At 44.9% G+C, this 13,029-nt stretch overlaps 1 protein-coding gene across 1 annotated transcript in view; it reads left to right on the forward strand.

Moving 5' to 3' along the window:
• LOC119378773 (cytochrome P450 4V2) overlaps window positions 1–13,029 on the forward strand; it is a 59,638-nt gene that overhangs the window by 22,788 nt on the left and 23,821 nt on the right. The window contains exon 12 of the mRNA XM_049411977.1: window positions 11,690–11,802. Within this exon, the coding sequence (XP_049267934.1) occupies window positions 11,690–11,802 (113 nt within the window). The remainder of the gene's footprint in view (window positions 1–11,689; window positions 11,803–13,029) is intronic.

Consider the following 13,029-nt stretch of genomic DNA (forward strand, 5'->3'; position numbering starts at 1 on the left):
ACGCTTCTTTGTGTCAAAGCCAGAGCTACATCTGGTTGAAATTCTATGTCACTTCCGCCGTGGGCCCAAAAACATGCCCGCTTCCATCTCATCGTTATATTTTTAGGCAAATTTCAGCCACAAGCTTTTCTCTGCAAAAAATAGCGTCACTTCACTTTTTGTCATTTTCACAGAAAAACCCTACACAACAGTGCCTATCTTTTAAGGCGAAAGCCTTAGATGCCTCATCAAACGCGAAAACTGGCAGTCGGCGTCAACCGTCGTCCCGCTGCGTCGGCGTCAACTCGACTGATGCAAAAGATCATCACCACGACGTCACCATATGACATCGTCATGACTTCACAGATCGCCAAAATTTGTGATATCGTCATAACGTCACTATGACATCACATAACGTGCCGACAATGATGTCATCACATGACACCGTCGCTTGGTCTAAAGTGGGCCAATAACGGAGGCAGTGCAAAACAGGGTGAGGTGCATAAAGCTTGCAATGCCTCCGATCTTGGAGGCATTGCAAAACCAGGTTAGTTGTAGAAAACTTTCGTGAAAGGGCTGGGGGGAGGATCAATACATCGACTGAGAAGAAAAGGAAGAAAATGACTTTCGCCTTCGTGTCGTCTTAGGCGAATGCATAAGGGGCCCTGTGAGCTTTTCCTTTTTTTCCTTTTTTTTTTGCATGACTCCTATAGTTTCGAAGCAAACCTCTCTACTTTCATATCCCAAGGCGGTAGGCTAACTGCCGATGCGCCACTCGTACTTTCATATCAAGAACCTAAAGGCGTTTCTTCAGCCAGATAAATTCACTGAATTTTATGTCTCGCGAATATTTATAACTCCTCAAAATGCATTCATGAAACATATTAATATATGAATGAAAATTACGCATCTCAAACTAGAGCACTGCACGAGCCGTGATTCTCAGCCCGGGCCCGGCCCGGGCCCGGTATTCATTCAAATTTACCCGCGCGAACCCGGCCCTGTGACTCAAAGCGAGACCCGGGCCCGGTCCGAACTCGAGAAAAAATTTCGCCTACCCGGCCCGGCCCGGCCCGACCGCAGATCGGGCCCGACAGGGGCCCGAACCACTAATCTAGGTGGTGTTGCCCGAACATGGAATCGACGGCAAGGTGTTTTAAGTGGAAAATATATACGCTTTGTTGGCGCATGTTTCGCTAACAATTATACTTTAACCTACGGTAATTTCTCGTAAAAAGGGGCTCACGGTTGAAAAAGTTCAGCGGACATACTGGGCACAATGTATGTTTGTTCAGCAGTGGTATACTGTGCCTATTTTTCCTGCAAATACAATGGGGATCATCAAGGGCGTTTTGTAACAGATCATATTGTAGCAAGGCAAGTGATTTGCAGCATGAGTTCACTTTCAATAGGGAGCGCAATATAAACAGAAGAGACAGAGAACAGAACGCCCTCTTCACTTTGTTTTTATTGCACACTCTGTGGAAATTTAAAGCATGCTCTAACGACAAAGCCGATCTTGCATTCTTCTGCATATGTAGCACCTGTCTTCAGCATAGTAGCACCTTGCCAAAGGAAGAGAAATAGAGGAAGAAAGCCAAATTTATCACCTTGTTGTAAATACACAAACCTATAAATAAAAATAATAATGAACCGCATGCACCACGTGTACTTTTCGAAATACGTTTAAAGGGGCCCTCTAACACTCTTCAACCCCCCATTTTTTACTCGTGGATTGCGTAGACTGAAGTACGGACGAACTAGTGCAGCAAGAACGGCAGCGATAGCGGCACGCAGTACGAAGTTATTCAATTTAGAAAATTCAAAATACAAGAAAAAAAATGCCTGCCCTCAACTCGATTTTCGCGGGGTCACGTGACCACATTTCACTCTCTGCTGTGACGTCGGATGGCGCTCCAACGAAATGGGCTGAAGGCTCTTACGTAGGGGAAGCTCGCACACCATTGTTGCTTCTCCTTTCCAACGTATTGTTGACGTCGTTGCCATAGTAACAAACGTGGTTCCTCCTGACTTGTCAGAACTTGAGCGGACGCTACTGCTTCGTAGCGAGGCTGGGGAGGCTTTGTCTACTGTTCCTTACAACGACATTCCATGTCATTCCCTCTTCTCATTCTGAGAAGGGAATTTGTGGAGCGGCATGGGCGGTTAAACACGGTCGCCCCTACGCGGGTTGTTGGGGGGCAGCCCGACAAGTTACAAGTGTGCAGCGACAACAATTCAACGAAGAGGATTACTTGCACCGTTTCAACAACAATCATGAGCCTACCGCACATGCGGAAAGAGGCAGCTCGCAAACGTACAGACGCAAAAAGAAGGAAGAGGGGCAAGCGTTTCATATGGACATCCGACCGGCGCAGGCAAAAAAAAAAAAAAAAGAAAGCCAGAGCAACCAGAGGCGAAATGGCAACCGGCGCCTCTGTCGTACTTTGTGGTTGTAGTGATATTTTTTGTTGCGACGGCGGCTATTTGGAGTTCATTGAAAAAGCACAGAAAAGAAAAACGAAACACAATAGTAATCTCAACTTTGATGCAACGCCGTTATTACTTCTAACGTTACATTTATCCAATCATAGGCCAGCGCCCATCTTCGTCATTTCCGCCCGCAATAGTTCTGGCAAGCGCCACTACGCGCTGATGCGGTCAGCAGCGATGTAGCGACTTCAACGCGTGATTAAAATACTAAATAATTTGATATCGGTGCTTAAACTTATGCTAAAATTATCCCCAGCCATCAGTCTACGCAACCCGCAAGTAAAAAATGGGGGGTTGAATAGTGTTGGAGGGCCCCTTTAAGCATCCAAAAGGAAGAAAAAAACTATGTCATAGCATTATTTTCAAATATCAGACCACTGCTAGTATATACAGTCTATAAGTTTTTTGTGACATATTTTATTGTTTATTTCTTAGCATGTTATTGTGCAAAAAATCAAATTGTCAAGATATTCCGGCTTTAGGCACACCATGCGCTGTTGCATCACATATCCTGCCACGCTAAAGCTTCTTGCACTGCTTGCGCTAGCCGCAGGGGCGCACAACATGTTTTGCAAATTGTTAAGTCTTCGGCAGTCGTTGTTCTTATCTTCCACCACTGGAGCACACTTAGGATGTCTTTGTGGACCTCTGCAGAATGAACACAGCTGTCCAGCTCATCCCTTCATTTCTCTCGTTCTCGAACGTCGTGTCACTCATCAATCTCATTTATAAAACTCCTCTTTGAAGGCTTCTCCTTGCAGTTTTCAGGAGTGTATATATGTTATGCACGCTTTGCACCATGCTCTTTTTTCCCATATTATTATGGTGTGTGCCTTCCTAACGGTGTTGAACCGGTAGCAGGTGTTCATTGAACTACGCGGGTAGAACTGGCAGGAAGTGGACGAAGCGATTTCGATCTATTTTCGGGATTCGTTCAAGTTTGGTGAAGAAAGCGCGACTAAGCTTCTCGACGCTTACTCATTGGATGCAGATGGTTCGATGTACGAGGACATCATCCGGCACGGAATTCGTAATGCGTAATTCGTAATTCAAGCCAGATATTTCGTCAGGCGAACATACTTTGCCCTACGCTTTGTATAATGGGCCTGTGCTATACCTGATCATTCTAGCGCTGTTGCGGCGGTATCTTAAGCTCTTGCACTATATAGTGAAGGGGTCTCAAACATGTGGCCCACAAACCTCTCGCTAGCGGCCCGCACATGACTGTCTTCGTCCCATCTTGTTCCCTTTATAAGTACGTTTAAGCTACACAGACATGACGGGGCTAAAGCATTTTTTTTTTCGTGAGACAACCCTGCGGCCACCATGTGTTGATATATAACCGTTAAATAAAATTGTACATTTCAGAATCGGCGTCCAGATTTTAGTCATTTTGTAGATAGGAATTCATATGTTGTTGGAATTCTGCCGCCGAATACCTTTCAGAAATGACCCATACAGGAGATATGGAAAAGGTCTTTCAAATGGCAACGTTAGCTGACATTTGAAGGGTGAACTTGTCGGCTAGTTGGTTGATCATATAGTTGGTTTCTGTCCTGGTCTTTACGCTGTTTCCCCTACGAGCTGACATTTGGTACGACCTATCCCCCACCACTCTTATCTTCGTCACTGTCCTTCCCCCTGCGGGGGTAAATTTTCGTGAATGCGGCCCCTTAGCTGAGGTGAGTTTGAAACCCCTGATATAGCGAAACAACACGAAAGCTCGGACGTTATCAATGTGGGTACACAGAGCAGGCTGTGCATGTCCATCGTGCGTCAGATGACCACTGGGAGCCGGGACGGAACCACGGAAAACGAATGTCTTTATAGAAATTTTACGTAAGGAGACTCCGTGCAGTCCTTTCGTTAAAGTGGAAGGCTAGAACTTTCAAGAGCGTTCCTCCTCATTGGAGCTCTGTGATCGCTCTTGCGATGATAAGTTAAATGTGTAAATTTATTAAATTACATTTACTACTGCGATTACAGATAATATTCGGGATATAAAATAATAACGAATGCAAATAAAGCACGGAATAGTGATATGTTAACTATATAAGCGCCTGATCTATTCACTTTTACCTCGCCTGTTTCAGATAGATCAAGTAGCCCCAAATGCAAGGAGCAAAAAATGTTCAGTACTTGTCCCTCATAAAACTTCTCCAAATAGCTTGCCCCACGTAAAAAAACGTTTTTCTTTTCGAGATAAAATATGAGACATATATGTGTATGCACAACGTATGTGGAACAAACTTAAAAGGGACACTGAAGAGAAGAACGATTTTACTATTATCAGTAAATTACTATCTTACAATTCCAAAATCACGACGCTCGCTGCGACAAGACTCTTGGTAAGCGATAACACGAACAAAAACAAAATGCGGGTGGCGACGTCTCCTTGAAGTTCGCGCAGGAGACGCTGGGACGCCATAGATTCTGAAGGTATCAACTGGGGCCTACGTAGTTCCTAAACGGTAAAAATGAAGTGCATTGACCTCTGAGGGGGCCATAGACTTAACATACCAAGTTTCAGGAAATTTCGTTGAGCCAATGTTCCCAAAATACGACAAATACAGTTTGAAATTTGTGTCATCACGCGAGGAGTTTTCAGGGCGGTATTTAAAAATGGAACTTTGAGCTTGATTTTCTCCTCAATTAATAAACTCATGATGGTGAAATGAATGTCATTCGAGTTCTCAGAGTACACTTTATCAGTCTAAACCGATTCATTGTTTCACTTTGCTGTCCCTTTAAGAACGGAGGAAAGTCCAAGCCCGGCCAGACCCGAGAACGCCGACTCAAACCCGGGCCCGGCCCTAAGCCCGGAGCTTCAGGCCCAAGCCCGGCCCGGGCCCGCCGTGAAAACCACTTTACCCGGCCCGGGTTTTCGGGTAGGTCCGAGCCCGTGCAGTGCTCTATCCGAAACCACCAGCATTGGCATGGCCAAGGAGAGGGGGGGGTTCAACCTCACCCCCCACCCCGAAAATATTCAACAATTTCTCATGTGTATATGCAAAAGCTTACATATAAACGCGCGCACGAACCAACATAAAGTACGGTTGACTCTCCCCCCTCCCCTTCACCCGCAAAAAATTTCTGGCTACGCGCCTGGCCGCCAGAAGACAGCAGAAAACGCAAATAATGAATGCTCGTTCAGCCTGAAGTTTTTCACACTGGCTCATCAGAACGTCTTGAGTTTCGTTGAATTGTCATGGATCTAGGAACTATTTTGCGTGAAGAATGCATTGCAGGCAGTCGGCATTGAATTGTGAATAAGGCAGATACTCAACCTGGAAAATTTTGAAGACTTCAGCCGCGCCAAAATAGCCCTGCACGAGAACAAGAATTGAAATTTGAGACGCTACGTGCTCACTTCAGAAAAAGAAAGTTTGATCTGCATTTCAACAAGTACTATCGACAAGCTTCGTTTCACGCTATAAATAAACCAGTTTTGCAAGAATTTTTAATTGTTATTAACTGGTTTCGAGCGGGTCACAGAAAATAACCTACCTTTAGGGTTTTCCTTTATCCCCGTAGCATTCGTCCGAATACGCCCACACGTTTAACTTACGTTTTTTTTTTTTTGTTTAATATCGAACCTTTAACGTGTAATTACTTGTACGTGGTGCCCGCAATCCAGAAAAAAAAGTAAATTGCCAGAAGTTCGCTGACAGTACGCAATCTTCCGCTCATTGATAATGTAAGATAGCGGAGTTTTCAAGCTTGGTAGATAAGAAGTCTGGGCTGAACTGTAATGAAAAATGAAGAGTATGTGTTACTCCTTTCGGTAAGTCCTAGCTTGCCACGCATATGACTCTCTTTAAAGAGACATGTTAACTCTCTTTTGTGTCCTACGACTCTCCGAAGAGAGTATAATGATCTCCAAAGAAAAGTTCACAACGTGGCACGTCATAATTCACAAAAAAAAAAGTAAAAGGAATTTTTTCCTTCCTTAAAGTGTCCCAAATATGTTGCAGTGAATAAAAAATGACCTTATTTGTTGTGAATCGTCAACAGCTAGACGGAAATTTAAGAAAATAGGTCTTTCAATGGACCCCAATTCAAGAAAGGTTAGGGTATTTGTCCGGTCTTTCTTAAATTCCCAGAAAAAGAAAAAAAAACGTTCTCATTTCTTCACAGATTTTTTCATGCCTTCAATATGACCGGCAATTTCACATCACTAACCACGACCTGATGCGGTTGTCAAGTTGACTCGGGAGTTCGCGCATCAACTGAAGTACCTTCCACAGTGTGCGCAATTACAGTGTTATCGGCCTTTTATAGGTTCATCTGTTCTAAGGGTCACTGTGGTAGGTGCCGGAAAACCCCAGATTACGAGGAGCACCAAAGATATATTCGAGTATTGCGACTACTGAACGGCGCTCCTTACTCAAAATTTGCATGGCCCGTCGTGGGGACGACCTTGAACTTGTTTTCGCCGAGAGTTCAATAGGCTGTCACCCGCTGGACTGAACCGACCGCTCTACTGCGGTCAGTGGCTAGTGCTATTAGTGGAAACCACACTCGGCACGAGAGAGGAGCGACTCGGGGTGCCGCGTCTTGCTCGGAAAGAGGAAGCCTGGGAATTCAACCAACTCGAAAGTTTGACTGGTAACCGTGCGACTACGAGTAAAAAAAAAAAAAAAGCGACAATCGCCGTAGCTGGAAATGCGAGGTTATCGCACGGTAACCTCAGCCCTTTCCATTTTCTAATGTTAACCTGGCTACCCGCGCACGTCCTCATTTTTGTTTCCCTTTCTTATTTTGCATCTCCGGATGAGATATTGCATTTTTGGTGTCCACACCAGGGGTGGCGACAGACTGTTGCTGAATAGTTGTTCATCATTTGTTTATACTGCATTTGCTGCCTGCGCTGCTCGGTCAAGCTCGCGTTTATGCTAGTAAATCTACACAGGAACGGGAACCAGTTTTTCACTTTGAAAAGCTTAGGTACTATCCGGCCGTGGAAAGCACCTTTAGACAGACTCGGTCTGGGACACAGGCGGCCTGGTGAAACGCTGTCCGGGTTTTCGATTTCATCCAAAGGATTCTATTTCCGTTATAGTGTAACTCGAACTTTGGTTTTTGAATACCTTCATCGTTAGCGCCACTAGCTACAGGTCAGCATATGCAGTTACTTTCAGAAATGTGTCGTGAAACCGCCGAACAAGCTTTCTGGTTGTGAATGTTAGCACTGAGGAGTCGTTATGATGGAGAAGCACTTCAGCCTTTCCCGTTCAGACAGCGCCTTCAAGCCGAAGTTACTTTTTGAAATCATTTCTGTATTTGCCGTAGTGACCTTGGCAACCGTAATATTGAAATGTCTCAGAGTTCTGTACAACTGGACTCGGATGTATTGGCACTTCCGAAAGCTTCCGAGGCCGAAGCGAGTTTGCCAGGAACGATGGTACATGCCAGAAGCGATTGTTTGCCGATACTGGATGGATACACACCTCAGTCCTACAGCAAGTGAGTTTTTGAAGCATTCTGAATACTATTCACGATTAATACAGTTTCATGGAATGTAATGCAATGACTTTGTTTATGCCCTTCGGGGTGTGAACTAGCCCGTAGCAGGACGCTCCCACGTCGGGAATATAGGCCTAGTCTTTCCGCCACGTCGCGGGCCCGTTGGAGTGCCCATGACCAAAAAAAAAAATGTTTGCAAGGCTCTTGAAGCAGTGACTTTCGTAATTGCGAAGAAACCAATTCTTTCACGTTTTTAATGTGGAAAAACAAAGCGCCAAGTTGCATTATAAATATTGTGTCAAACTGGTGCCGAGTTCATTAAGCATTTTTAATGTCGTGCTGAGTTATGTGGCACAGCAGTGTTGTTATTAGAATTATTAGGATATACAAAGTTATTAAACCAGTGTATTCGAAACAGGTGGAATCTGGCCCCGTATTCACAGATGTTGTCATCGAATCCATATGTATGGCATATTTTTAGGCTCCTGGCCAATAGAAAACAGCAATTTCGAAAGGAAGGCTTTGGGAATTGGCCCACTGGGGCCGTATTAACAAAAAACGTCAATGCCAGTCATCTAAAAATTATTGGGGTTTAACGTCCCAAAACCACGATATGATTATGAGAGACACCGTAATGGAGGACTCCGGAAATTCCGACCACCTGGAGTTCTTTAACGTGCACCTAAATCTAAATAACAGGGGCCTCAAGCATTTTCGCCTCCATCGAAAATGCGGCCGCCGCGGCCGGGATCGACGAAATCTACGCGGATCTGCGCGGCCAGTCATCTAGGAAATATCAAATTCAAGCGAATACTGGCGCTGTACACGTTATTAGCGATGGCGGCCGACCATTCGAAAAAAGCAATTAAGCAAAATGCCGTGTGAATTTAATCATTCACTCTTTAAAAAAAAGGCAGTAAAAGGCAGTAACCGCAGCATTCACTACTCCCATCACGCGTCTACTATGTCTCGCTAACGTTGTCTTCTTTAGAAGTAATCGTATATGCGTTGTCGTTACTACTTAGCGTGTCAGGTTTAATAGAGGTTACTACCTCTACCAGCCGCGGTATGTTATGCTGTAATTGTGAATGTGTTATGAAAAATTTAGGCATACTATAATTTTCTAAATTATGTTAAAGGGGTACTGACACAAAACTTCGCGGCCGAGATAGCCTGCTGGATCGATTCCCGTGTACATGCGTGTACCATCTGCAAAATATTGACATCGAATAAAGCTTGGAAGGTATTTTATATGAATTTTGAAGTTCGCCAGCGCGATCCAGCATTATAGGCCGCACCTAGTGCATTGACACGCTCGGAGGTGACCCGAGGTGACCCCCCTACTTCCCCTACGTAACCGTTGCAGCCGGTACAAGTTATGATGACGTCGTAGCCGCCATTTCTGTTTTGACGCGCTTCCCGACGAATCGCTCCTCGCCAGCGGGTCAAACCTGAAGTGATTCGCCACGTCGAAAATTCCTTCCATCCCCGCCGCAAGAAAATCGTCGCCATCAGATGACAATGAGCCCGGCGACGACAGACCACGCGGAAATGCGTCACTGTTCTGTGTGCTCACGTGACCGAGCGTTTCACTCGCTAGGTGGTGATAGTTGCACCCGGCGGCTTGTCGTTTTTGGAGCTCTGTCAAACCGAAACTGAGGCTGTATCGGTAATGAGGAGCTTGTAATTAATTATCTGTCGCGCGCTGCAGCAAACGATGTGCCGTGTTATGACTAACAGGCCCGCAGCAACACATTGCAGCTAAAAAATGCGGGGCGAAAATTTTTGTGTCAGGACTCCTTTAAAATAGCAGCTTTGTACTACGTTGTGGCACACGCATATGCAAATAGTAAGAATCTGGGTCCAAAACATCAAATGTAAGTCGAAGTTCGTGGTTAGCCCACCTGTACAACGTGTGCTACCCCAAAGTAGGGCTATATATATCCTTAGAGTTGCTGCTAGAGCATGGGTCCAGTAGAAGCCTTATTATTCTGCACGTAACTGTATGTGTGTTCTCGTTTATGGTTCGTCCACGCCTCTACATATACATTGTTAGCTGAGGATGTCATGGTGGTGCGCATTTACCAGGATAATCGCATGAATACACAATACTATACGGTTTCACTTTTAAGTGCTGAGCACTCCAGGGGCCTGGAATGCTCCGCACTTGTATGCTGTCATCGTATGCTGTCGTAGCTTGGCGTAACGCAGGCAAAACCACGAATAGCATAGCATTCTGAGCGCGTGCTCGCGCCAAGGAGAAGTCTTCTTCCTCTTGTTCTTCGAGCGCCTTGATGATGATAAGTGCAGAGCGCTTTAGGGGCCCGGGCTGTCGTATGCTGTCGTCACTTGGCGTAACGCAGGCAAAACCATGTATAAAAATAGAAAAAAAGAGAAAGTAAGCGAGAAATATAAAGAGAGAGAAAGAAGGGGGAAAAGAGCAAGAAAAATAGAAAGAGCAAGAAAGAAAAAGAAACAGATAAAGGGGGAAAAAAAGACTGATAGTAACAGAAGAAGAGAAAAATGAAGATAGGAGGAAAGAAAGAGGAAACCGAAGAGAAACAAAGAAGGCTGCCCAGCTCCGCACTTCCTTCAGGCTTGGCACCCCCAGTGCTAAGCTGCCTTAATTTTTTTTTATTTGAGTTTGTCATGGTAGTAACGTTACCAACTTTGTACTACTTCTTCCCTGTAGGTAGTAACTGGAAGTAGTAAGTGTCGTGGTAGTAAACTTACTAACACGGCAGTTACTACATGCAGTCGCTACATAGGCTGTGCATATTGTGGTAAGCGCTTACTACCTAAAATTAGCAGATACCACTACTTTTTCTTTAAATGTTCTTTTTAGCTTTTCAGTACATTAGTAGTGCTTGGATGCATTCGTTCAAGTGCCTGTCCATGCCTATTATGTTACTACACTGAACTTTACACCGCCACCGTGTCGCATGTACGAGCTTTCCGGTTCGTTTGTTCTCATCGTGTGAACCTAATGCTCCGAACCCATATTCACAAACAGCTCTTAGATAGAATTGTTCAGAAAACGAATTAGCCAAGCGAATCCTCATAGTGAAGGCGTTAGCGCAGGCGACCAGCTAATGGAAAAGAGCAATGACAAACGAAGAGCTGTGCGAATTCGACCCCGAGTTTCTTTGCTTGTTTTATCATAGCACTAATCAATGCACTACAATGCATGATCGCGAACGCGTGTGTCGATAAATGGTGCTGCTCAGGTGACATTATGTTACGTATGGTAGTGCCGCCTATACGCAGATTCGTAAGGTTCCTCCCTAGTTCCGTGAATTCATTTCTTTGATACTGCATATACGGCCACCTTTAAAGTACTTCTCCAGCTACATCTAAATGAACTGAACAACTTACAGCTAGGGATGCTGCAATACATTGAGAGTGCGTGATGCGATTTACCGCCGAAGAGATATAGATGATTTATGGGATGTTGATGAACCAGCTGACATGTCAGCAGTGAAAAATATCATTGGTCCACGAAGGCAAGTTCAGCGTTGCTCTATTAGTTGCGCTAGTTGTTGCTCACTACATAAAAATAAACTACGCCGATATCATAAATTTATATATTCTCAAGAGAAGAACCTACTCACATACGCACCAAGCGTATACGCAAGCGTCTACATCTGTGGAAATACAACACTAAGGTTCAACGTGGGATCTCGTTTAAAGTATTTAAGTGAAGTTTGAAAATGGGACATGCATCGATTATATTCTTGATTTCTGGTTGCAGGGCTATTTAACTTCTTCAAAAACTCTGTGGACACGTACCTGAATGAAGACTTGACAGTATATTATTACGGCCCGCAGGCCATAATACTGGTGAATACGCCTACGACAATGCAGGTGAGATACATATATAGAGCAGATCTCCTGTATGAACATGACAAGTAGCCTGTTATATAAGGCCTCAGAATTGTGGCTGTCTGGGACTTTCGGTCCTGCATCAGTGACAATTTGCACCGCAAGTTGTAGCGCTCGTATCTCGTCGCGCATCTTCTTTGGTGTCCTTGATACTTGCTCTACAAATTGCCACTATATTGCCACGCGTGCTAGTTCGGTACGAACCGGCTATCTTCGCCACATGCTGTCTTGTATGTATTGGTAGCGAATGCCTTGGTTTTAGGGTGACGCCACGTTTGTGAGAAAAACGGGCACAATGAAATAAGTACTGCACACGCGCCGATGTCAAGCTGAGTGGGCGTGGAGGGCCTGCGAGCGTTTTTCTCGGGTTGACATCGGCGCCTGCGCAGTACTTATTTCCTTGTCCCCCTTTTATCTAAAACCAAGGCATTCGCTATCAATACATACAAGACAGCATGTGGCGAAGATAGCCAGTTCGTACCGAACTAGCACACGTGGCTATATTCTCCTCACGTATATGCAGGGTGTTCCAAGAAATGTGTCCAAAATCCTCAAAAATTAGGGAAATGCAATATTTGTTCGATACCTTCACAATTACTTCCTCTGTAGCCGCAGGCATCTTAAGATGACTAAATACATCACTTGGGGTAATATTTAAGAAAGTTAAATAATTAACTTTTAATTAGTAGAGTTAAGGGGTTATGTCAAATAGGAGAATTGAAGTCCTTCATGCGAAGAACCCCTTGCAGCTTTGAGATTTCGAAAAACATTGGGAAGGGGCGAAGCATGTCGGGAAGGGTGTTTCAGCTCCACTAACGTGAAACCTGGGGAGCGTCGAAGAATGCAGTGTGCGCCGGTGTTTCCCACAGCAAAATCACTGATAATGGGCAATGAGAAACAGAAGAAAGATTAGACACAGAGACCCGCAGTCCGCTTTTAGTTAACGTGCACGCTGCGAATCTTTATTGTTCAACTACGCGCAAGATAAATTTCCTACCGGCACTACAATGCAGGTCAATATCCAGTGCCTATATATACGGGGGGCCGGTGAACGATTGTGCAGCGCGAGCGTCGGGTTTTTGAATAAAAAAACTCGCTAGCAGACGCTGCCTGCGTCGGCATTGTCTCTCGCGGGCGAGGGCGCGTTCTCCTTTCATTCGAGCTGGTAGTTCAGCGTTCATAGCAGAAAGAGCGTTTCCATAGTCAACG

This window comes from Rhipicephalus sanguineus, chromosome 1 (assembly GCF_013339695.2).
Source record: "Rhipicephalus sanguineus isolate Rsan-2018 chromosome 1, BIME_Rsan_1.4, whole genome shotgun sequence".
NCBI classification, from domain to species: domain Eukaryota; kingdom Metazoa; phylum Arthropoda; class Arachnida; order Ixodida; family Ixodidae; genus Rhipicephalus; species Rhipicephalus sanguineus.